Source organism: Cololabis saira, chromosome 2, assembly GCF_033807715.1.
Source record: "Cololabis saira isolate AMF1-May2022 chromosome 2, fColSai1.1, whole genome shotgun sequence".
NCBI lineage: Eukaryota > Metazoa > Chordata > Actinopteri > Beloniformes > Belonidae > Cololabis > Cololabis saira.
Genome location: NC_084588.1, coordinates 21,060 through 46,428, shown reverse-complemented (window position 1 = coordinate 46,428; position 25,369 = coordinate 21,060). Strand labels below are relative to the sequence as shown.

Here is a 25,369-nt window from a genome sequence, read left to right as displayed (position 1 = left end):
TATGTGAGTTTCAGCTTCACTGTTTAGGTCCAATTATTACGGAATATTCCTTCTCATTTCACCAGCGGGCGGCGCGCCCATTTAAAATACTCCACGAGACGACGACTTCACACTACATTACCCACAATGCAGTGCACACTAGCATAACAACGGGCACCATCTCCATGGAACGGAGGCCCGAGCCCGGTGCATCTTTACATGACAGTGAAGAGAGAGATCTTGCAGACGATGATCCTAATTCTGCAGGAATTTTACACATCGTTTCCCAAAGAGTCCGACGGTAGAAATCTTTCTGTGTTAATTATGTCCACCTGTGCTGAGAAAACAAGTCTGAACGTCTGCCTCGTCAACTTCAAATTGTAAACGTCATGTGGAGTTAAAGCATCCGTCCAGTGTGAGAAAATATCTGCAAGTTCTTAACAATCAATCAAAGTGATCAGAAAGACCAAGAAGACCCAACAGCCCCGAACGACCCCAGTCACTGCTGCTCCTTCAGGGGGAGGATTTACCTGCAACAGGTAGAAACACTGATAATGGACTACATTGTTGGAGATTTACAGCCTCTGAGTGAAGTTGAAAAGCCACCAGGACAATACATGTTTATACAGCAGGGTCTCCAACCCTGGTCCTCAGGACCCCTGTCCTGCATGTTTTAGATGTTTCTGCATCATCACACCTGATTCTAATTAATGATCATCATCAGCTTGTCATCCAGGTCTGCACAAGTCTGTTAATGACGGCCATTTATAGCAGGGTTCTGAAGCAGGGAAACATCTAAAACATGCAGGACAGCGTCCTGAGGACCAGGGTTGGAGACCACTGAACAGTTTTAGGATAGGGGGGCGTTTCATTCGTACTACTGAATTCAAACTACCATATTTCAAAATGAAAATGGTGAACTATGAACGTGAACTGTTCTTTTTTTTAACTATGTGAACTGAACTTTGAATAGTTACTGAGAAGTTGGAACTTGCACAACACTGCTTAGGACTCCTACCTCCAGTTCAAAGATGTATGAGGGAATCTCCTTCAAGCAGTTGTCAGAGAAGTCCACCTCCTGCAGCCGGCTCCTCCACGAAACTGAGATGCTGCTTGGAAGAGCTTCGATTACATTGGAAGGAGCCTTGCACTGCTTCTACAGAGAAGACACAGTAACACACAAGGACGGCATTTAACTCACTCAGTTATCACACACAGCATGTTGGCTCTACGCTTCATCTACTCCTTTATTTCACAAACTCCACATTCTTACTATTTATGATATCAATATTTTTCAGATATGCGTTTTTATTTATAAGCTAATTTCAAGTGAAGGAATTATTCCTGGACAGTTCAGGACTTACTTTAAATTAAATTCACAGGTTCATTCTTATTCAACTGGACAATCCTCAGATCTTCGTCCTCCTAAATTTCTCACTTGCAGACGTCAATTTTCGGTGAGATTTAGGGACTAAATTGTGGAATGATTTTTCCCACTTGGCAAAGACTCCTCCTCTTTGAAATGTTACAAAAGACGTTTGAAGGAACTTGACTGCTGTTTTGTAACTGTTTTCCCAACGTATTGTTGTACATGTATCCATGTTCTTTTTGTTTGTTTTTTGTGTCAATATAAGTAATATAAGTTGTAAAAACAATATCCCATGCACACTTACACACCCACATTTTTTTGTATTTATTCTTTATTATTTATATATTGCATTATTAGTTTGCCATCACTTTTGTGTAGTTATACTTTTTGTTTTTTTATGTTAATCTTGTGTTCTTTATAACACATGACATTTTAATAACTTGGGTGGAGGCTTCAAATAAGCCCATTGGGTTTTTTGCCTCTTCTTGTACCTATAGTATTTATAATTGATATTTCATGTATATTTATAAAACTGTGCAAAACAATAAACTAAAGTAAACTAAACTAATATGGAACACAAGCCCCAGACCCAGCAGCACATCTATCATCTCCTCAAGGTTCTACATCTTTAGTGTTGTTGTCTTCTTCCTTTAGATACACAATCAAATACGTCACAGCAGCTTCTCCAACCTCCTACTTCTGATCCAGGTGCTAAATTGTAGTGGAAAAGAAACCGGGCCGAGTTGAGTCGAGTAGGTACTGGTGGAAAAGCACCATTAAACCTGCACCTCTTTTCTCATTATGCACTCTTCATTATTCAGCGTAAGAATTTGTTGTCATAAGCTGCTTTTCAGAGTGAAATCGTGTTAGCAACTGAAGTAACAGTTATTTAAAAAGCGGACCCGGCCCAGGAAGCCGTTGGTTCCTACCAGTGGACAGGCCCAGGGCTCAGGGAAGCAGCTCAGCCTGTTCCTGCTCACGTCCAGGCTGCACAGGGACTTCAGGCAGTGCACCACGGCCGTGGGCAGACTGGCCAGGCAGTTATCCGACACGTCCAGCTCCTCCAGCTTACGAAGGCCGATCCAGTTCACCGCTGAAGGAAGGAGTTAAACAACACGCCCACATGGATGACATCAGTGTCCATCTGTAGTCAAGTCCTAAAACAATGTTACAGTTCCAACCACAGTGTATGTTTCCTGCTTAACTGTACAATATAAGAAAGAAAAGAGGTCCGATATGGACTGTTTGAATGATACCATAACCAGCTCTTACTCTTTATTAAGAGCTTAAACTGAAGCTTAACACTTACCGTAAACAAATGATTATAAATGTATTCTGAAGTTCTTGACCGAATGTTGCTGGTATGATGTTATAATTGAGACTAAGATTTCACAGCCATGATAAAGTCAGAGTGGTATCACAGGCTCGGATTCTTCTAATGGCGCTTTTCCACTAGTATCTACTCAGCTCGCTTCTACTCATCACGCCCCCGTCTTGTGCTTTTCTACTACGGGCCGAGGCGGGTGGAGCCGTGCCAAGCAGATACTTTTTCTGTACCGAGGCTGCCGAGGTTCTAAGCGGCTGAGTCGGCCCTGGATCTCAGCCGTCAGAGGTTTGAATCAGGAAGCGGGAGTCAGCGCGAGAGCGACTCGCGGCTCGCAGCGATTTTATTATACAGCGCAAACGTCTGTTTGGTGATCCAACTCTGAGGTGCAGATGTTCATAAACCTGGTGGCTGTCGAGATAATTAAAAAAGGGATCTAGACGGGCGATAAGGAACGACCAGATCCACCAGGAGCTCTGTTTTACTCTCAGCCGCTCGCGGCTCCAGCTGATTTCTCATCAGCGCCGACATGAACAAAGCGGTTGAGCAATCGAGTACGTCACAGCAGCTTCACCCCAACCCGCCCACTTCTCACCTGGGGGTGGAAAAACAAACAAGGACAAAGCGGGTGGAGCCGCGACGATGCGGTACGAGGCGGTAAAAGGCCAGTAGAGGCGGGACGATGCGGTACGAGGCAGGTAGAGGCGGTACGAGGCGGTACGAGGCGGTACGAGGCGGTACGAGGCGGTACGAGGCGGTACGATGCGGTACGATGCGGTACGATGCGGTACGATGCGGTACGATGCGGGTAGAGGGCGGTACGAGGCGGTACGAGGCGGTACGATGCGGTACGAGGCAGGTAGAGGGCGGTACGAGGCGGTACGAGGCGGTACGAGGCGGTACGATGCGGTACGAGGCGGGTAGAGGCGGTACGAGGCGGTACGAGGCGGTACGATGCGGTACGATGCGGTACGAGGCGGTACGATGCGGTACGATGCAGTACAAGGCGGTACGATGCGGTATGAGGTGGGTAGAGGCGGTACGAGGCAGGTAGAGGGCGGTACGAGGCGGTACGAGGCGGTACGATGCGGTACGATGCGGTACGAGGCGGTACGAGGCGGTACGATGCGGTACGATGCGGTACGATGCAGTACAAGGCGGTACGATGCGGTACGAGGTGGGTAGAGGCGGTACGAGGCGGTACGAGGCGGTACGATGCGGTACGAGGCGGTACGAGGCAGGTAGAGGCGGTACGAGGCGGGACGATGCGGGTAGAGGCGGGTAGAGGCGGGTAGAGGCGGGTAGAGGAAGGTAGAGGCGGGTAGAGGCAGGTAGAGGCGGGTAGAGGAAGGTAGAGGCGGGTAGAGGCAGGTAGAGGCGGGTAGAGACGGGTAGAGGCGGGTAGAGGTAGGTAGAGGCGGGTAGAGGCGGGTAGAGACGGGTAGAGGCGGGTAGAGGTAGGTAGAGGCGGGTAGAGACGGGTAGAGGCGGGTAGAGGCGGGTAGAGGCAGGTAGAGGCGGGTAGAGGTAGGTAGAGGCGGGTAGAGGCGGGTAGAGGCGGGTAGAGGCGGGTAGAGGCGGGTAGAGGCAGGTAGAGGCAGGTAGAGGCGGGTAGAGGAAGGTAGAGGCGGGTAGAGGCAGGTAGAGGCGGGTAGAGGTAGGTAGAGGAAGGTAGAGGTAGGTAGAGGAAGGTAGAGGCGGGTAGAGGCGGGTAGAGGCGGGTAGAGGAAGGTAGAGGCGGGTAGAGGCGGGTAGAGGCGGGTAGAGGCAGGTAGAGGCAGGTAGAGGCAGGTAGAGGAAGGTAGAGGCGGGTAGAGGTAGGTAGAGGCGGGTAGAGGAAGGTAGAGGCGGGTAGAGGCAGGTAGAGGCGGGTAGAGACGGGTAGAGGCGGGTAGAGGTAGGTAGAGGCGGGTAGAGGCGGGTAGAGGCGGGTAGAGGCAGGTAGAGGCAGGTAGAGGCAGGTAGAGGCGGGTAGAGGAAGGTAGAGGCGGGTAGAGACGGGTAGAGGCGGGTAGAGGTAGGTAGAGGAAGGTAGAGGCGGGTAGAGGCGGGTAGAGGCGGGTAGAGGCGGGTAGAGGCGGGTAGAGGCGGGTAGAGGCAGGTAGAGGCGGGTAGAGGCAGGTAGAGGCAGGTAGAGGCGGGTAGAGGCGGGTAGAGGCGGGTAGAGGAAGGTAGAGGCGGGTAGAGGCGGGTAGAGGCGGGTAGAGGTAGGTAGAGGAAGGTAGAGGCAGGTAGAGGCAGGTAGAGGCGGGTAGAGGCGGGTAGAGGCGGGTAGAGGAAGGTAGAGGCGGGTAGAGGCGGGTAGAGGCGGGTAGAGGCGGGTAGAGGCGGGTAGAGGCGGGTAGAGGCGGGTAGAGGCGGGTAGAGGCGGGTAGAGGCGGGTAGAGGAAGGTAGAGGCGGGTAGAGGCAGGTAGAGGCGGGTAGAGGCGGGTAGAGGAAGGTAGAGGCGGGTAGAGGCAGGTAGAGGCAGGTAGAGGCGGGTAGAGGAAGGTAGAGACGGGTAGAGGCGGGTAGAGGCGGGTAGAGGCGGGTAGAGGCGGGTAGAGGCAGGTAGAGACAGGTAGAGGCGGGTAGAGGCGGGTAGAGGCGGGTAAAGGCAGGTACGGGCGGGTAGAGGCAGGTAGAGGCGGGTAGAGGCAGGTAGAGGAAGGTAGAGGCGGGTAGAGGCGGGTAGAGGCGGGTAGAGGCGGGTAGAGGCAGGTAGAGACAGGTAGAGGCGGGTAGAGGTAGGTAGAGGCGGGTAGAGGCGAGTAGAGGCGGGTAGAGGCGGGAAGAGGCGGGTAGAGGCGGGTAGAGGCGGGTAGAGGCGGGTAGAGGCAGGTAGAGTCGGGTAGAGGCGGGTAGAGGCGAGTAGAGGCAGGTAGAGGCGGGTAGAGGCGAGTAGAGGCGGGTAGAGGCGGGTAGAGGCGGGTAGAGGCAGGTAGAGGCGGGTAGAGGTAGGTAGAGGCGGGTAGAGGCGGGTAGAGACGGGTAGAGGCAGGTAGAGGCGGGTAGAGGCAGGTAGAGGCGGGTAGAGGTAGGTAGAGGTAGGTAGAGGCGGGTAGAGGCGGGTAGAGGCGGGTAGAGACGGGTAGAGGCGGGTAGAGGCGGGTAGAGGCAGGTAGAGGCGGGTAGAGGCGGGTAGAGGAAAGTAGAGGTAGGTAGAGGTAGGTAGAGGTAGGTAGAGGTGGGTAGAGGCGGATAGAGACGGGTAGAGGCGGGTAGAGGCAGGTAGAGGCGGGTAGAGACGGGTAGAGGCGGGTAGAGGCGGGTAGAGGCGGGTAGAGGCGGGTAGAGGCGGGTAGAGGCGGGTAGAGGAAGGTAGAGGCGGGTAGAGGCGGGTAGAGGCGGGTAGAGGCGGGTAGAGGCGGGTAGAGGCGGGTAGAGGCGGGTAGAGGAAGGTAGAGGCGGGTAGAGGCGGGTAGAGGCGGGTAGAGGCGGGTAGAGGAAGGTAGAGGCGGGTAGAGGCGGGTAGAGGCGGGTAGAGGCGGGTAGAGGCGGGTAGAGGCGGGTAGAGGCGGGTAGAGGCGGGTAGAGGCGGGTAGAGGCGGGTAGAGGCGGGTAGAGGAAGGTAGAGGCGGGTAGAGGCGGGTAGAGGCGGGTAGAGGCGGGTAGAGGCGGGTAGAGGCGGGTAGAGGCGGGTAGAGGCGGGTAGAGGCGGGTAGAGGCGGTACGAGGTGGGTAGAGGCGGGTAGAGGCGGGTAGAGGCGGGTAGAGGCGGGTAGAGACGGGTAGAGGCGGGTAGAGGCGGGTAGAGGCGGGTAGAGGCGGGTAGAGGCGGTACGATGCGGTACGAGGCGGTACGAGGTGGGTAGAGGCGGGTAGAGGCGGGTAGAGGCGGGTAGAGGCGGGTAGAGACGGGTAGAGGCGGGTAGAGGCAGGTAGAGGCAGGTAGAGGCGGGTAGAGGCAGGTAGAGGCGGGTAGAGGGGGGTAGAGGCGGGTAGAGGCAGGTAGAGGAAGGTAGAGGCGGGTGGAGGGGGGTGGAGGCAGGTAGAGGAAGGTAGAGGCGGGTGGAGGGGGGTGGAGGCAGGTAGAGGCGGGTAGAGGCAGGTAGAGACAGGTAGAGGCGGGTAGAGGCGGGTAGAGGCGGGTGGAGGGGGGTGGAGGCAGGTAGAGGAAGGTAGAGACGGGTGGAGGGGGGTAGAGGCAGGTAGAGACAGGTAGAGGCAGGTAGAGGCGGGTAGAGGCGGGTAGAGGCGGGTAGAGGCGGGTAGAGGCAGGTAGAGGCGGGTAGAGGCAGGTAGAGGCGGGTAGAGGCGGGTAGAGGCGGGTAGAGGCGGGTAGAGACAGGTAGAGGCGGGTGGAGGGGGGTGGAGGCAGGTAGAGGAAGGTAGAGGCGGGTGGAGGGGGGTGGAGGCAGGTAGAGGCGGGTAGAGGCAGGTAGAGACAGGTAGAGGCGGGTAGAGGCGGGTAGAGGCAGGTAGAGACAGGTAGAGGCAGGTAGAGGCAGGTAGAGGCGGGTAGAGGCGGGTAGAGGCGGGTAGAGGCGGGTAGAGGCGGGTAGAGGCAGGTAGAGGCGGGTAGAGGCGGGTAGAGGCGGGTAGAGGCGGGTAGAGGCGGGTAGAGGCGGGTAGAGGCGGGTAGAGACAGGTAGAGGCGGGTAGAGGCGGGTAGAGGCGGGTAGAGACAGGTAGAGGCGAGTAGAGGCAGGTAGAGGCAGGTAGAGGTAGGTAGAGGCGGGTAGAGGTAGGTAGAGGTAGGTAGAGGCGGGTAGAGGCGGGTAGAGGCAGGTAGAGGCGGGTAGAGGCGGGTAGAGGCGGGTAGAGGCGGGTAGAGGCAGGTAGAGTCAGGTAGAGGCGGGTAGAGGCGAGTAGAGGCAGGTAGAGGCGGGTAGAGGCGAGTAGAGGCGGGTAGAGGCGGGTAGAGGCGGGTAGAGGCGGGTAGAGGCAGGTAGAGGCGGGTAGAGGCAGGTAGAGGCGGGTAGAGGTGGGTAGAGGCGGGTAGAGGCGGGTAGAGGCGGGTAGAGGCGGGTAGAGGCGGGTAGACGCAGGTAGAGGTAGGTAGAGGCGGGTAGAGGTAGGTAGAGGTAGGTAGAGGCGGGTAGAGGCGGGTAGAGGCAGGTAGAGGCAGGTAGAGGCGGGTAGAGGCGGGTAGAGGCGGGTAGAGGCAGGTAGAGGCGGGTAGAGGCGGGTAGAGGCGGGTAGAGGCAGGTAGAGGCGGGTAGAGGCGGGTAGAGGCGGGTAGAGGCGGGTAGAGGCGGGTAGAGGCGGGTAGAGGCGGGTAGACGCAGGTAGAGGTAGGTAGAGGCGGGTAGAGGTAGGTAGAGGTAGGTAGAGGCGGGTAGAGGCGGGTAGAGGCGGGTAGAGGCGGGTAGAGGTAGGTAGAGGCGGGTAGAGGCGGGTAGAGGCGGGTAGAGGCGGGTAGAGACGGGTAGAGGTAGGTAGAGGCGGGTAGAGGCGGGTAGAGGCGGGTAGAGGCCGGTAGAGGCAGGTAGAGGCAGGTAGAGGCAGGTAGAGGCGGGTAGAGGCGGGTAGAGGTTGGGAAGAGGTAGGTAGAGGCGGGTAGAGGCGGGTAGAGGCGGGTAGAGGCGGTTAGAGGCGGGTAGAGGCGGGTAGAGGCGGGTAGAGGCGGGTAGAGGTAGGTAGAGGCGGGTAGAGGCGGGTAGAGGCGGGTAGAGGCGGGTAGAGGCCGGTAGAGGCGGGTAGAGGCGGGTAGAGGCGGGTAGAGACAGGTAGAGGAAGGTAGAGGAGGGTAGAGACAGGTAGAGGCGGGTAGAGGTAGGTAGAGGCAGGTAGAGTCAGGTGGAGGCGGGTAGAGGCAGGTAGAGGAAGGTAGAGGAGGGTAGAGACAGGTAGAGGCGGGTAGAGGCAGGTAGAGGCAGGTAGAGTCAGGTGGAGGGGGGTGGAGGCGGGTAGAGGCAGGTAGAGGCGGGTAGAGACGGGTAGAGGCAGGTAGAGGCGGGAAGAGGCGGGTAGAGGCAGGTAGAGGCGGGAAGAGGCGGGTAGAGGCAGGTAGAGGCAGGTAGAGGCAGGTAGAGTCAGGTGGAGGCAGGTAGAGTCAGGTAGAGGCAGGTAGAGTCAGGTGGAGGGGGGTGGAGGCGGGTAGAGGCAGGTAGAGTCAGGAAGAGGCGGGTAGAGGCAGGTAGAGGCGGGAAGAGGCGGGTAGAGGCAGGTAGAGGCAGGTAGAGGCAGGTAGAGTCAGGTGGAGGCAGGTAGAGTCAGGTAGAGGCAGGTAGAGTCAGGTGGAGGGGGGTGGAGGCGGGTAGAGGCAGGTAGAGTCAGGTAGAGGCAGGTAGAGTCAGGTAGAGGCGGGTAGAGGCGGGTAGAGGCGGGTAGAGGCAGGTAGAGGCAGGTAGAGGCGGGCAGAGGCGGGTAGAGGCGGGTAGAGGCGGGTAGAGGCGGGTAGAGGCGGGTAGAGGCGGGTAGAGGCAGGCAGAGGCGGGCAGAGGCGGGTAGAGGCGGGTAGAGGCGGGTAGAGGCAGGCAGAGGCGGGTAGAGGCGGGTAGAGGCGGGTAGAGGCGGGTAGAGGCGGGTAGAGGCAGGCAGAGGCAGGTAGAGGCGGGTAGAGGCGGGTAGAGGCGGGTAGAGGCGGGTAGAGGCGTGACGAGGAGTCCCGAGCCGGGGCGCGCTGAGTAGGTACTAGTGGAAAAGCGCCATTAGAAGCAGCTTGGTGGGAGAGAGGGAACCAGTCTGGCCCTGCAGGCTCTCCGGAGCAGCGCTGTGACCTGAACACCCTTAACAGGGAATCAACTTCACTTTTTAAGCAAAGCCTTATTTAACATGTCCAATAATTCTGAGCAAACCTCTGAAAGATGACGGACACAACACTCAAATACAAACGGAGTGGGGCGTAAGGTTAGAGCGTACTGGTGGACACGTCGAACAGAACTGCCAGCTGGTTCTTGGAGGCGAAGAGTTTCTGCATGTGGGTCAGGTGGAGGAGTCCGGTTGGCAAGCTTTTCAGCTGGTTCTGAGACAGATTGGCCTGTTGTAAGCTGAAACCACGGAGAGAGAGGTTGAGAGGACACGTCAGGAAGCACACTCTTCAAGATAAAGATACTGATTAAGCACCGAGGAGACGGCGAGCAGGTCAATGTCTCCAGTGTGTCAGATAACAGCATGAACGCCCGGACAAACAAGACGTCCAGCCGTCCTGGCCGTGTCCAGGAAACGCCTTCGTACCTGGAGCAGATGACGTCCTGGGAGTTTTCAGCGAAAGGCAGCTCTTTGAGATTGTTGTTGGAAAGATCCAGAGTTCTCAAGTGAATGAGACCCCAAGGAACCACGGAGGGGAGAGCCGCTAGGCTGTTGGACGACAGGTCCAGGTGAGTGATCCGGGACGAGACGTCAAGGAACCAGTCCAGGTCCAGCCAGGGCAGCCGCAACCCCGTCCAACACAGGCTGAGGTTCTACACACACACACACACACACACACACACACACACACACACACACACACACACACACACACACACATACACAGTTTAATAAAGTTGGCCTAAAGAAGGATTTGGTTTCCAAGCAGCATCTGCAGTCAGCAACGAGGCTTTCCTCGGGTCACCGAGGCCGGGTCACCGAGGCCGGGTCACTGAGGCCGGGTCACCGAGGTCGGGTCACCGAGTCCGGGCACCTCGCGTTTGTCGGGCCACCTCAGTTTCAACTTAGGATAGCTCTGAGGCCTCACTCTGAGACCAGCCTCGATTTAAGACCACATTGTCTTAACGTTGACCACATGGTCAGAAGACAAAGGAAATTAAGGAGTTTGTTGCCCTTCAAGACCAACCAACCAACCAACCAGGGTTGCTATAGAGACCAACCAGGGTTGCTATTGAGACCAACCAGGGTTGCTATAGAGACCAACCAGGGTTGCTATAGAGACCAACCAGGGTTGCTATAGAGACCAACCAGGGTTGCTATAGAGACCAACCAGGGTTGCTATTGAGACCAACCAGGGTTGCTATAGAGACCAACCAGGGTTGCTATAGAGACCGACCAGGGTTGCTATAGAGACTGACCAGGGTTGCTATAGAGACCAACCAGGGTTGCTATAGAGACCAACCAGGGTTGCTATAGAGACCAACCAGGGTTGCTATAGAGACCAACCAGGGTTGCTATAGAGACCGACCAGGGTTGCTATAGAGACCAACCAGGGTTGCTATAGAGACCAACCAGGGTTGCTATAGAGACCGACCAGGGTTGCTATAGAGACTGACCAGGGTTGCTATAGAGACCAACCAGGGTTGCTATAGAGACCAACCAGGGTTGCTATAGAGACCAACCAGGGTTGCTCTGAAGGCCTCGCTGCTGCTCCAAAGACCTGCAGAGCAAAGCGGCTGTCATTCTCGTCAACATCTGCCTTACTTAGTGACAGTTTCCCACTGGTGCGTTGGATTGTCTTCCTGAAAGGGCCATAGGCAGACCAGCTAGTTAAGACATCTCAGTAATTATTCATTCATTACTAATAATTAAATGAACCATCAAATCTGGCACAAAGATAGAAAACACATTATTCCTGTCAGATGAAAAAAACCAAGAGTTATTTGTGTGAGTTGACTGACCTGCTGTCCACCGTCCCCAGGCGTGTCCTCCAGCCTGAGTCTGAGCAGGTGTCTGCTGAAGCCGGGGAAGTCCAGGAGGGTGTAGGACGAGAATCCTGCCCCGCGCTGCAGCAGGAAGTTAGCCACGTCCTCGTTACCTGGACACAAACACACCTGAGTCCGTCTGTCTGACCACACCCGGACTGTTGCTCCCGAAATAGGAGGTATTATTTTAGTAGACGTTTATCCGATGAAGCTATTGCTAAATTTAGGGAGGCCATTGCTCATCTTAAGCCTATAGTTAGTGTTTAGTAACCCCCGCCCCCCCCGACCACCTCAGTGTCTGCTGTCTACATCTGTTGATATAGTCATCCCTGTAGTGCACCACTTAGCCATTGTGTCTGTGTCTCTCTTTTCTCTGTTCTTCATCCTCTCTGTCTGTTCTCTCTTTTCCTGCTCGGCCCAGCTGGCCCCCGACAGGAAGGTCAGGTTTCTTCCCTCCTAAAGGGGAGTTTTTCTTGCCACTGTTTGGCTGAAGGTTTTTCTCCCACTAGGGGAGTTTTTACCTGCCATTGTTTATGTAATAATTGCTCGCGGGTTTATGTTCATGTTCTGGGTCTCTGGAAAGATCTTAGAGATACTTTATGCTGGAATAGACGCTATATAAATAAAATTGAATTGAAAATTGAATTGAACCCCAGGAACTGTCCTCTCAGCCTTTTCAACCACAAACTTCATCTAATGAGTGGGGCTCTAACTCCCAATGGTTAATCGCTTTATTTCTCATTACTGTTCAAATTGGTGCTCCAGGATTCAAACCACCATGCCCTGGAAGAAAACAACAGAGACTGGGACGCCCCCCATACCCACTTCACATCGGATAAACACATTCAGCTCAATGTGGTCAACTGAGAAAAATCATCTTTGTTTCATACTGTCTAATGTTATTCTTGGATAAAACAGCCAACGTTGCAGCGTTTTCTGACCTGCTTGTGCGGCAGCGTACAGCGGCAGCCCGGTGAGGACGGCGAAGTCATCGCCCTGGCTGGCACAGTCCTCCACGTCAGCTCCGTAGCCGTTCACCAGCAGGCGGACCGTGTCCAGGTGACCCTGCTGGCACGACGTGGCCAGCATGGAGTTCAGCAGCTCCGTCCTCAGAGACACAGCTGACACGGAGCCGGGGCCCCAGCACCCGTCAGAGCAGGCTAAACTCACACAACTGTTTTCTAGCACTGAGAAAGCAGGAACCAGGCTCTCTGGAAACTCAGTAGTGTGGCATCATAATTGATATCACTGCACACATAAAAAGACACTAAATACTGACTTTAGGTTGGGTAGCTGCCACTCGTGGCTTTATAGAGGGAATGCGCATGACGTCACAGATGCGACTTCACAGCGGGTTGTGTCAGAAGGACTGAGCGTCAGAAGGACTGAGTGTCAGAAGGACTGAGTGTCAGAAAGACTGAGTGACAGAAAGACTGAGTGACAGAAAGACTGAGTGACAGAAAGACTGAGTGTCAGAAAGACTGAGTGTCAGAAAGACTGAGTGACAGAAAGACTGAGTGTCAGAAAGACTGAGTGTCAGAAAGACTGAGTGACAGAAAGACTGAGTGTCAGAAAGACTGAGTGACAGAAAGACTGAGTGTCAGAAAGACTGAGTGTTAGAAAGACTGAGTGTCAGAAAGACTGAGTGTCAGAAAGACTGAGTGTCAGAAAGACTGAGTGGCAGCGTAAACTTTCAGTTTGAGCACTCAAACATCTAAAATGAGAAAGAGCTGTTGTGCGATCGACTGTACTCATAGATTTAGCAAGAAATCTGTGTTATCGTTTTACAGACTGCCGAAAAATAAGCTTAAGAGAGACAAATGGATCGCTGCAATTCTGAGAAACAACTGGATTCCAGACACCGAAACGTGGATTTGTGGTTCCCATTTTGTATCAGGTAATGTTGGATTTTTGGGTAGCTAACGTTAAACGGTCAAATCATAAAGTTCGGTGTCCTCATCACTTTAATTTCTACAACAAATCCTGCCTTGAAGTCGGACCAAGCGCCAAGACTTTTGTAAGCCTTCAAGCTTTGCTTCGTGTATTTCCCCGGCGTAGAAATTAAGTACATATAAATACCAGGAAACTGGATTCGTGGCCAAATATTAATGTCCATGGACCACTGGTTCTTGGTAACTGTACCAAATATTAATGTCCATGGACCACTGGTTCTTGGTAACTGTACCAAATATTAATGTCCATGGACCACTGGTTCTTGGTAACTGTACCAAATATTAATGTCCAGGGACCACTGGTTCTTGGTAACTGTACCAAATATTAATGTCCATGGACCACTGGTTCTTGGTAACTGTACCAAATATTAATGTCCATGGACCACTGGTTCTTGGTAACTGTACCAAATATTAATGTCCATGGACCACTGGTTCTTGGTAACTGTACGGGTCACTGTCAAGTCCAACTGCCTTTAATTTAAGCTGATAATCAGCTGTGATCTCGTCTTCTCCACTAGTTGCAGCTGTTTTTACCACTCAGTGCAGTAAGGGGGCTGGTCCAGTGGGGAAGTGACGTCAATGCAGACCCTCTATTCTGGGTCTCCATCATCAGCAGTGACTCGTCAAGCATCACATGTGTCATCAGTCACAATGGAGCTGAATTTATCCTCAAGTAGACCACATTGAATTCTTTTTTTAAAGCTGCGTGACAACCACACCATGCTGGTCACAGTTCAGATGTTCCCACCTTACCAGGGAGAGAGTCCAGCAGCTCCTTCACCAGGGCGGCGTGTCCCAGGTGAGCGGCCAGGATGGCTGGGTTGCTGCTCGTCGGCTCCTGGGGGACGGCTACGCCAGCTTCTTTCAGAAGGAAACGTACACTCTTCTGGTCGCCGTGCCGGGTGGCCAGGGACAGCAGCTGCACCTGGAGAGAGACGTGCACAGAGAACCTGTCACCTGGGAGGAGACGTCTGCGGGACAGAGGCTGAGACGGAGACGAGAAGCTGGAGGAAGAGCTGGAGGAAGAGCTGGAGGAAGAGCTGGAGGAAGAGCTGGAGGAAGAGATGGAGGAAGAGCTGGAGGAAGAGCTGGAGGAAGAGCTGGAGGAAGAGCTGGAGGAAGAGGTGGAGGAAGAGCTGGAGGAAGAGCTGGAGGAAGAGCTGGAGGAAGAACTGGAGGAAGAACTGGAGGAAGAGCTGGAGGAAGAGCTGGAGGAAGAGCTGGAGGAAGAGCTGGAGGAAGAACTGGAGGAAGAGATGGAGGAAGAGATGGAGGAAGAGCTGGAGGAAGAGCTGGAGGAAGAGCTGGAGGAAGAGCTGGAGGAAGAGCTGGAGGAGGAGCTGGAGGAAGAGCTGGAGGAAGAACTGGAGGAAGAGATGGAGGAAGAGCTGGAGGAAGAGCTGGAGGAAGAACTGGAGGAAGAGATGGAGGAAGAGCTGGAGGAAGAGCTGGAGGAAGAGCTGGAGGAAGAGCTGGAGGAAGAGTTGGAGGAAGAGCTGGAGGAAGAGCTGGAGGAGGAGCTGCAGGAGGAGCTGCAGGAGGAGCTGCAGGAGGAGTTGGAGGACGTCCGGAGGAAGCGGCAAACATCAGACGTGCACAGCAGCGGCTCCAGGCTGGACATGGGTGGGGTGTGCGCAGGGGTCGGCAACCCAAACTCTTGAAAGAGCCATATTGGACCAAAAACACAAAAAACAAATATGTCTGGAGCCGCAAAAAAAAAAGTCTTGTATGTATCAGCCTTAGAATGAAGACAACACATGCTGCATGTTGCTATATTAGTAAGAACTGGGGGAAGATTTTTTTTTCTTTATGCACTTCGAGAAAAAAGGCGAAAAGTTGAGAAAAGTCGAAATGTCGAGATTAATGTTGAGGTACAATCTTGAGAAAAAAGTGGAAATGTCGAGAAAAAAGGCGAAAAGTCGAGAAAAAGTCGAAATGTCAAGAAAAAAGTCGAAATGTTGAGAAAAAAGTCGAAATGTCGAGATTAAAAAGGAAAGGAAAAAGGAAGAAAGAAAGAGGAAAAAAGGAAATAAAGAAGAAAAATAGAAAAAATGAAAAAAAGAAGAAAAAGAAGGAAAAAAGAAAAAAAAGAAAGAAAAAAAAGAAAAAGGAAAAAAGAAGAAAAAAGGAAAAAAAGAAAAAAAAAAAAGGAAAAAAAAGGAAAAAAAGGTCAAACATTTTTGAAAAAGCTCCAGGAGCCACTAGGGCAGCGCTAAAGAGCCACATGCGGCTCTGTATCTATTCTGCCGAGGTTCTAAGCTGCTGAGTCGGCTGTATCTGACATCATCACACTACAGGACACCGATTGGTCGGGGGGTTGGAGTCAGACGTCTGAGTCAGGAGGAGGAAATCAGAGAAAGAGCGACTTGCGGCTTCTTGTTAATTTTAGCATTTAACCCTTGGTGATCCAACTCTGAGGTGCAGATGTTCATAAACCTGGTGCTGAGGAGAGAATTAAAAAGGGATCTAGACGGAGATAAGGAACGACCAGATCTACCAGGAGCTCCTTCTCTTCATAGCTGCTCACGGCTCCAGCTGACTTTTCAGCAGCACCGAGACAAACAAAAATTAAAAAGCATTGCTGTTTGAAGCTTCTCTCTCTCTCATTTTGTAACTTGGTATCAAACACAAGCCACAGACCCAGCAGCACATCTATCATCTCCTCCAGGTTCTACATCTTTAGTGTTGTTGTCTTCTTCGTTTAGATACACAATCAAATACGTCACAGCAGCTTCGCTCCAACCTCCTACTTCTCATCTGGGTGCTGAATTGTTATGGAAAAGAAACCAAGCCGAGTTGAGTCGAGCCGAGTAGGTATTAGTGGAAAAGCGCCATAAGTGGTCACTTTTGTGAGGCAAGCAGGCTCAGAGTACCTGAGGAATGCTGGGAATGCAGAGGTATTACGGTTAAGCATGACGGTGGTGAGACGGAACAAAATCTCACTACGCTCAGAAGAAACTAGTACCGTTTTACGGTCCCGATCACCGGACTCTTGGGGGTTTTGAGCTCGGAACTTTTACTTCTAAGGTGAGCATGAATCAATCTTTTTTATGGTGTAAAGATTGTGTCGTCCCCAAAGGTGGGAGGATGAAACGATACCGGGTTCACCTTACGACCTCAGGCTGGAGCAGGTGAAGCTCTGAGCTCTGGCACAAGATCAATAACAGTCATGGTGCATTTCGAGTTTGGGTCTTTTCAGTTTATTTACTTATTTAATTTTAGTTGTTAAATTTCTGGAAAAGAAAAAAGTAAAATCATACATGAGAGAAACTATCCAGTTTGTGGCTAAATATTTGTACTTGTATGAATCTGAAGATGCATAATGCAAACCTGACATTTACTTTTAGTTCAGTTTGTGGAAAATGTTTGGCCTGGCTTTCTCTTTAAAACTTAAACAGTTATAAAGCATTACAAACTGGAACAATAGGGCAAACGCACAGCATTGTTTTGTATTTTGGGTCTTTCAAAGACCATTTTTCCAGTCATATGTTCCTCATTCAAGGTTGTTAAAAAAATACTGCTATAATATTGTATCGTTATCGTGACCTCAATATGGTGTATCGTACCGTATCGTGAGATTAGTGTATCGTTACACCCATAATGTCAACACACCACTGGTGCATTACAGGACTGTCTCAGAAAATTAGAATATTGTGATAAAGTTCTTTATTTTCTGTAATGCAATTAAAAAAACAAAAATGTCATACATTCTGGATTCATTACAAATCAACTGAAATATTGTAAGCCTTTTATTATTTTAATATTGCTAATTATGGTTTACAGTTTAAGATTAAGATTCCCAGAATATTCAAATTTTTTGAGATAGGATATTTCTTTAAATATCATGATCATGATCAGCAATATTAAAATAATAAAAGGCTTGCAATATTTCAGTTGATTTGTAATGAATCCAGAATGTATGACATTTTTGTTTTTGGAATTGCATTACAGAAAATCACAATATTCTAATTTTCTGAGACAGTCCTGTATTTACAAGTAAACTACCAGGCAGATAACCTGAATGCTGGATCCCAGCCCAGCCGTCATGCAGCCGTCATGCAGCCGTCATGCAGCCGTCATGCAGCCGTCATGCAGCCGTCATGCAGCCGTCATGCAGCCGTCATGCAGCCGTCATGCAGCCGTCATGCAGCCGTCATGCAGCCGTCATGCAGCCGTCATGCAGCCGTCATGCAGCCGTCATGTGACGTTGATTAGCTGCAGCACGAGACTCACTCTGTGGTGGTGGATTCCTGCGCTGCACTCCCCGCAGCAGGCCTGCTGGATCAGCTCCCCCGCGGCCTCAGCATCCCCGCCTTCATACGCCGCCCGGACCCTCTCCAGCACGGGGGAGGGGGCCGCTCCAGACCTGGGCCGGCCGCTCCCCGCCAGCGACGGCTTGGCTCCCATTTCCTCAACCGTGCCTGACCACACAAAAGACGGAAAAGAAAGGAACATTTGTTTCAGGAAAAAAAGTACCAAGTAAAAAGAGCATTTATGGAAAGAACTGGGATCATGCCGGAGTTTGTGGCAGCAAAGCTACTCGTGGAAAACCTTTAACGCAGGACACACCCAGAAAGATCTAGGTCATCTTATTAACAAATGTTCTCCAGCAGAAACTGCAGCACAGCTGATTGGATTAATACCCTTTGTGCCCACTTTGAATGAGGGAGAGCAGATTTATTTTCCACATACGGCCAACATTTCCCACTAATTCATTCAAGTTGAACTTTCCTCCTGTATGACACATTAGTGCTCCACTGACCAGTGATGACACGTCTGGACAGGAAACTAAGATGACTGAAGCCCCGTTTACACGGGGCAAAAAGGCTGGTGTTTTCATGCGTTTTGGCCGTTGGTTTACACAAAGTCACCAAGGGCTTCAGGGGGGGCTGAAATGTGAAATTCTCACAGTTTCTCAAAGTCAGGCCGTTACAATCTTGGTTATGTTGAAACCAGACATGATGACTGTCTGACACGTCTTCAATGAGACGGAGGGCGACCAAAAACTCTGTAACATCAAACTAAGCTGTGGAGAGATGAGCCCTGTAACCACGGTAACCAGACGTCTGGCTCGTATCGTCCATTGATCGCTTCCTCATCAACTCATCCACCCCAGTCTGGCCCCCCTTATGATCCAGGTCCTGGTCCAGGTTTCTACCTCCTTATGATCCAGGTCCTGGTCCAGGTTTCTACCCCCTTATGATCCAGGTCCTGGTCCAGGTTTCTACCCCCTTATGATCCAGGTCCTGGTCCAGGTTTCTACCCCCTTATGATCCAGGTCCTGGTCCAGGTTTCTTCCCCCTTATGATCCAGGTCCTGGTCCAGGTTTCTACCCCCTTATGATCCAGGTCCTGGTCCTGGTTTCTACCCCCTTATGATCCAGGTCCTGGTCCAGGTTTCTACCCCCTTATGATCCAGGTCCTGGTCCAGGTTTCTTCCCCCTTATGATCCAGGTCCTGGTCCAGGTTTCTACCCCCTTATGATCCAGGTCCTGGTCCTGGTTTCTACCCCCTTATGATCCAGGTCCTGGTCCAGGTTTCTACCCCCTTATGATCCAGGTCCTGGATTTGATAGGAACTATCAAATATAGTTGTGACATGATACAGGTGTGTAGCGATTTTCGTGCATGTACGTCAAACCGTATTGTGGGGCTTGAGGCACAAAGTTTTCTAGGGGGCGCTGTTGAGCCATTAGGCCACGCCCATTAATGCATCATGAAATATCAAATTTATCGCCAGGCCTGGCTTGCATGAAAAATTTGGTGACTTTTGGGGAACTATCAAATATGGACCAATCAGATGAAGGGGGGGGGGCGCGTTTTTTAGGATCTAGCGTTGCCACGGTAACGCTTTTGAATGAGAAAAGTAATGCGCGTCGTCGCAGGATGGAGACGCACATTTTGATGTATAAAACACCTGGGTGCACGTTACGGTTTGGGCCGTATTAACGGCCGAAGAAATGGCATAAATTGCACCAAAATTACACGATTAATTCAAAATGTTCAAAATGGCCGACTTCCTGTTGGGTTTCGGCCATGGCGCCAAGAGACTTTTCTTTAAGTTGCAACATGATACAGGTGAGTACTGATTTTTGTGGATGTACGTCAAACTGTATTGATGGGCTTGAGGCACAAAGTTTTCTATTATTAATGGCATTAATTCAAATACACGGATATGATACCTTAGAACATGATTTTACTGCTTTTTGGTATATGTCTATTTAGTAGTCTGGTAGAGTCCTCCCCTAGGGGACAACACCAACTGCCGCTGGGTTTGTGTGCAGTTTCCCATTGAAATAATATCTCACACTACTGAGGTTAGATGAAAAACATTAATTATATGAAGTTGGTAATTAAAGATTACAATATTTACATATCACAACAGGAGAAACCACAATGGTCAATTCTCGCCAAATATAGTAAATTCCAATTGTCCCTGAACGCACCAGTGAATGAAAGATGCAGTTGATGAAGAAATAATCGTCAATTTCCAAATTCCGACGGTGTATATTTTTATTTGCACCTTTTGCTATAAAAAAAAAACAAAAAACAGTCAATGAAAAATGAACAATAGGAAACCAAGAGGACTTATAATATTACAAAGTTCACTCTCACTCATTTGACATCATTTGGATGGGTAAATTATTCACAAAAATGCTCGCCCCATCGACATGTATACGTAGACGCCTCATGACATGCTGGAACGTAATCCAGCGTCGCCGCCATATTGGATGGGTCTCCTCACTCCAGGCTAAATTAACTACACTGGAGTTACAGAGTTACAGTTACAGCCAGCACACGCAAGAAGCTGCAAAACAGTTCTTTTTCAAGGGTTTTAGCTCCCCAGCCCCAGAACAAGCCTAACAGGGTAGTATAAGACCCTGGAATGACCTGGATTTATTTTTATAGATATATTTATTGAGGGCAATAAGAGAGAAAAAAAAAAGATTTACAATTACAATGTACCTGATCCAACATAAAAATTAATTAAAAATCACGTGTTGGACGTAGATGTATGAAATTCATTTTTATATATCATTTTAATCATCATTTTACTTCACATTAAACAATATCTTTACGAAGTTTGAAGTTAATTGGACATGGCATGGCAAAGTTATGATATATTTTGATACAAGTTCATATTTTGAAACAAGTGAGTGACAAACTTCTCCAAAACCGATATGTACCAGCGTATGATTTTTGAGTCCTGTCGAAAGGTATCTGAATCTGACATTTAATTGTCCTATGACAAAACCAGTGGTTTTTAATGATTATTTTAGTTATGACCATGATACGCGACGCAGTCAATAAGGACCGTTGATATATGATGATAATAATATGTGTCGATTCCATTGTGATTGGATGAACGAAACAGGAAATACAGCACATAATGTGATGAAGAATGTATACCTGACCAAAAGGTGGCGCTATGGAGTTCATCCAAGATTGTCATATCCACTTGTTCAGAATGGAAGCCTGATTAAATGTACAGATTCTGGGTCAGATTGGACAAAGTATGTGAAAGTTAAAACAACTTTTATGTTCATGGCGAGACACCGAAATTTGACTACCTCTAACGGCGACGCCCTTTGATAAAAAGTTACAGTTTTCTCTGTCAGTCATCGTCAATGTCTTACCTATTATGTGACCAGCTTTGAGATCCACCCGCTCATCTCGCTTGGAGCACAGATGCATACTAGAAGACATGACAATTCCTGGTGCCAACAGGTGGCGCTACAACCGATCCTCAATATTCCACCATAGATGTCTTCAGGCTCAGTCTACAATCGTGCACACACGTTTTCGGCCACATAAAATAATGTATTGCTGAGTTACAGCCAATTGATGTTTCATGGCGAGCCTTAAAAATGACCTCAAACTTCACCGGATCACTACGGTCACGCCCTCTGGTAAAAACTTAAAAGCTTTGCAATTTAGCGTCGGCCATGTGTCTAGATTGTACAAACCAAGTTGTGAGCCAATCCGATAAAATCTCTAGGAAGAGTTTGTTAAAATAGGAGGCCTGGAAATTACCAGAATTCATGAAAAATTAAATTTTCTGTTCAAAAAGCTGATCAGCGCCTGGATGTCCGAGAATCCCAGGGCCGTTTGTCCCAGAAATCCAAGCGGGGTCTTATTTTTCCACACAACATGGGTCCGCCGTCTTTCTGTCCATCTGAGGAGTCAGTTCCCAGAGAGCTCAGCAGCGGTTTAGGCCGGGGTTCTGGTGTCAAGTCAGCGGTTTCCCAAGGCACTCCTGGAACCATGTGACAGTATTGATCGCGCTGATATGACCACTTCTCATTAGGGATGCAAATTATCGATTATTTCATTAATTGATAGTTGATAACCTTATCGATCGATCAACGATTAGTTGATAAGCGGCGTTTTTCCCCCATCTGAGATACAAACATAATTTTTTTTGCTTATATAAAATACAAAGGACATTTTAATGTATTCCTTAATCAAATATTTATTTGATACAAAAGTAACAAAAAGACATTTTTGTACCACAAGGAATATAATATAAAGTGCACTTCAAGGCTATTAGTAGTAGCAGCAGCCATAATAGTGTCATTTGTGTCAAGCAAATTTTAAGTTAGAGTTTTGGCAGTGTTCAAAATAAAATTATGAGACCTGCTGTATTGGAGCACATTTTCTTTTAGTTAAAACTGTAGCGGGGACAGATGTTTAGAGAAACCTATGTATGTACCGGGTGAAGGCTGATTTATGGTTCCGCGTTACAACAACGCAGAGCCAAGAAGGTCCTGGGTTCGATTCCCGCCGGGGACGCTGTGGGCGCTGAAGTGCGTGTTAGTTCCCCCATGACTTCAGCACCCACACCCTGGGTGGGGTTGGCGAAAGGATCTTTCTGTGTGGAGTTTGTATGTTCTCCCTGTGTTCCCCTGGGTAGCTAATGGGAGCTACCCTCAACATGCACACAGTCCTGGGCTATACATGCCCCCTCTGGCCAACCGGGGCGCCAGATGGGGTGGGGAGGATCCGGCCGGAATAACGTGATCCTTCCACGCGCTACGTCCGGCCGGAGAAACCCCACCCTGTCTGGTGAAAAGATGCGACTGCTCACTCCTCAGGTTAAGGAGGAGACCTGAGCTCAGTGCAGGGCCCTCCCAGGGTTGGTAGAGGATGGCAATGCACAGGACTGTTAGGTAGGAGCACTGGGTGATAAAATGGGGACAAAACCGAGATTAAAAAAAAAATAAAAAAAAAAAAAAAAAAAAAGATTAATTGTAATCGTTAATTTTAATCGGGTAATTTCATAACGGCAATTAATCGAAAATCGATTAATTATTAACATCCCATACTTCTCATACCGTGCTGCTTGAGGGCTCGAAGGTCTCACACACACCTACAGGGTTCCCATCCTGGCCTTTAAAGTCCACCACAGGGGCAGGGCTTCAGGGTGGGCTGGGGGGGCCCGGGGCCCAATGGGGCCCGGCCCTGAGGCAGCAGGCCGCGCCTGCGAGATCTTTTTTTTCTTTTGTGGCACCACTTGTTTCATATTAGGTATAAACAGTACTGGAGATGAGGGGGGATGAGGGGGGATGGCATCCCTCCTGAAATAAAAACGGTCCAAATCATCCCCCCTGTAAAACTGCCATCCCTCCTTTCCATCCCTTATGTAATTTCATCAATGAATGTGGTTTTACTGCTATTTCAACATTTAGAGTCATCACCAGAAAAATAACACCAGAAAAATAACTTATTGACCATTTTCACCTGTTTCAAGTAAATTTTCACTTGAAATAAGTAGGAAAATCTGCCAGTGGGACAAGATTTATCTACTTATTTCAAGTAAAAATCTACTTGAAACAGGTGAAAATTGTTTTTTTTTTCCAGTGATGAGCCTTGTTTTAAGTGTAATGAGATTTGTTTTTACTAAAATGAGACATTTTAACTAGAAATAAGACAAATATTCTTGTTAAGATTTTGAGTTTTTGCAGTGATCCATTTGACTTATCCTGTGAAGGACAGAGTCATATTGATAAGTTCAGAAAAGTGTTTTTTATTGTTGTGTTTTGATGTATTTGATGTAAGCCCAGTGGATATTTAAAGCTTACAGAAGGCTGCATTTAACTGCTGCTATGTCATTCCTGCAGTATTTCTGCAGGTGTTTTGGTCACTGCTATTATTTGTAATATATTATATTATTTGTAATCAGCACAAATTATCTGTCCCCATATGATAAAATCCACCATCCCCCCCTGATTTTTTTTTTTACAACTCGAGTATTGGGTATAAAGCACTGGGTATAAAGCAATGCCAGCCTTATGAGGGAGAAGTACTTCCACCTACCTTTCCATCACATGGGACCCAATAATGAACAGTGTATACGTGCACAGTGTATACATGCACACGGTGGCTGGCTTCCAGTTGCAGCACGCGCAAGATAAGATAAGATAGTCCTTTATTGATCCCCAGAGGGGAAATTGGGGTGTTGCAGTCTTATTATAAATACAATCGAGTCCAAGTCCTGGGGGTGATGTGAGTGTCGGGGGGTGAGGGGGAGTGTGGGGACTGTGGTCCCCCTGTTGTTGTGCAGTCTGATGGCAGCTACCAACGAGCGCTTGAAACGCTCCGTCTGGCACCTGGGTGGGATGATCCGGTGACTGAACTGAACCCGTCTGCCACAGCTCGTCATGGAGAGTTTTGGAGGGTGAGAGGGTGAGAGGGGTTGTCCAGCATGGCCTCCTCCTATCTGCCACCGACTCTAGACCGTCCAGTTCCAGCCGACCACAGAGCTGGCCTTCCTCCCCAGCTTGTTTAGTCTCCTGATGCCACCGCCCCAGCACTCCCTGCACTCGCAGCACACCCCGGCCAAGGACAGTGCCCTGGCTACCGTAGACTGATAGAAGACCTTCAGGAGCAAGGACCGAGCACTGGCTACCGTAGACTGATGGAAGACCTTCAGGAGCAAGGACCGAGCACTGGCTACCGTAGACTGATGGAAGACCTTCAGGAGCAAGGACAGTGCACTGGCTGCCATAGACTGATAGAAGACCTTCAAGAGCAAGGACAGTGCACTGGCTACCGTAGACGGATGGAAGACCTCCAGGAGCAAGGACAGTGCACTGGCTACCGTAGACTGATGGAAGACCTCCAGGAGCAAGGACAGTGCACTGGCTACCGTAGACTGATAGAAGACCTTCAGGAGCAAGGACCGAGCACTGGCTACCGTAGACTGATGGAAGACCTTCAGGAGCAAGGACCGAACACTGGCTACCGTAGACTGATGGAAGACCTTCAGGAGCAAGGACAGTGCACTGGCTGCCATAGACTGATAGAAGACCTTCAAGAGCAAGGACAGTGCACTGGCTACCGTAGACTGATAGAAGACTTCCAGGAGCAAGGACAGTGCACTGGCTACCGTAGACTGATGGAAGACCTTCAGGAGCAAGGACAGTGCACTGGCTACCGTAGACTGATGGAAGACCTCCAGGAGCAAGGACAGTGCACTGGCTACCGTAGACTGATGGAAGACCTTCAGGAGCAAGGACAGTACACTGGCTACCGTAGACTGATGGAAGACCTTCAGGAGCAAGGACAGTGCCCTGGCTACCATAGACTGATAGAAGACCTTCAAGAGCAAGGACAGTGCCCTGGCTACTGTAGACTGATAGGAGACCTTCAGGAACCTGTTGCACACACTGAAGGATCTGAGATCCCTCAAAGAACAGTCTGCTCTGTCCCTTCCTGAAGAGGGCGGCAGTGTTCTGTGACCAGTCCATTCTTTTGTTGATGATAAAGTTCAAAGCTCTGCTTTGGCTACCAAACAATTACCCAAACAGCTCCTGCCTACCTTCACTCCTTCATCCAGAGCTATTACTCCATCTACCTTCACTCTTTCATCCAGAGCTACTATCCCTCTACCTTCACTCCTTCATCCAGAGCTACACTCCCTCTACGTTCACTCCTTCATCCAGAGCTACACTCCCTCTACCTTCACTCCTTCATCCAGAGCTACTCTCCCTCTACATTCACTCCTCCATCCAGAGCTACTCTCCCTCTACCTTCACTCCTTCATCCAGAGCTACTCTCCCTCTACCTCCACTCCTTCATCCAGAGCTACTCTCCCTCTACCTTCACGCCTTCATCCAGAGCTACTCTCCCTCTACCTTCACTCCTTCATCCAGAGCTACACTCCCTCTACCTTCACTCCTTCATCCAGAGCTGGTTCTTCCACCACAACGTGGTGTGAAATCAGTACCAGACCCTTCTCAGCC

General features: G+C 50.2%; 1 protein-coding gene across 1 annotated transcript in view; it reads right to left on the bottom strand.

Moving 5' to 3' along the window:
* LOC133418862 (leucine-rich repeat serine/threonine-protein kinase 1-like) overlaps nucleotides 1-25,369 on the bottom strand; it is a 62,970-nt gene that overhangs the window by 17,178 nt on the left and 20,423 nt on the right. Inside the window, exons 3-10 of the mRNA XM_061707740.1 lie at nucleotides 17,360-17,547; nucleotides 13,880-14,051; nucleotides 12,116-12,295; nucleotides 11,151-11,287; nucleotides 9,775-10,001; nucleotides 9,460-9,587; nucleotides 2,278-2,441; nucleotides 998-1,135 (exon numbers count right to left, since the gene is read on the bottom strand). Of these exons, the coding sequence (XP_061563724.1) occupies nucleotides 998-1,135; nucleotides 2,278-2,441; nucleotides 9,460-9,587; nucleotides 9,775-10,001; nucleotides 11,151-11,287; nucleotides 12,116-12,295; nucleotides 13,880-14,051; nucleotides 17,360-17,547 (1,334 nt within the window). The remainder of the gene's footprint in view (nucleotides 1-997; nucleotides 1,136-2,277; nucleotides 2,442-9,459; nucleotides 9,588-9,774; nucleotides 10,002-11,150; nucleotides 11,288-12,115; nucleotides 12,296-13,879; nucleotides 14,052-17,359; nucleotides 17,548-25,369) is intronic.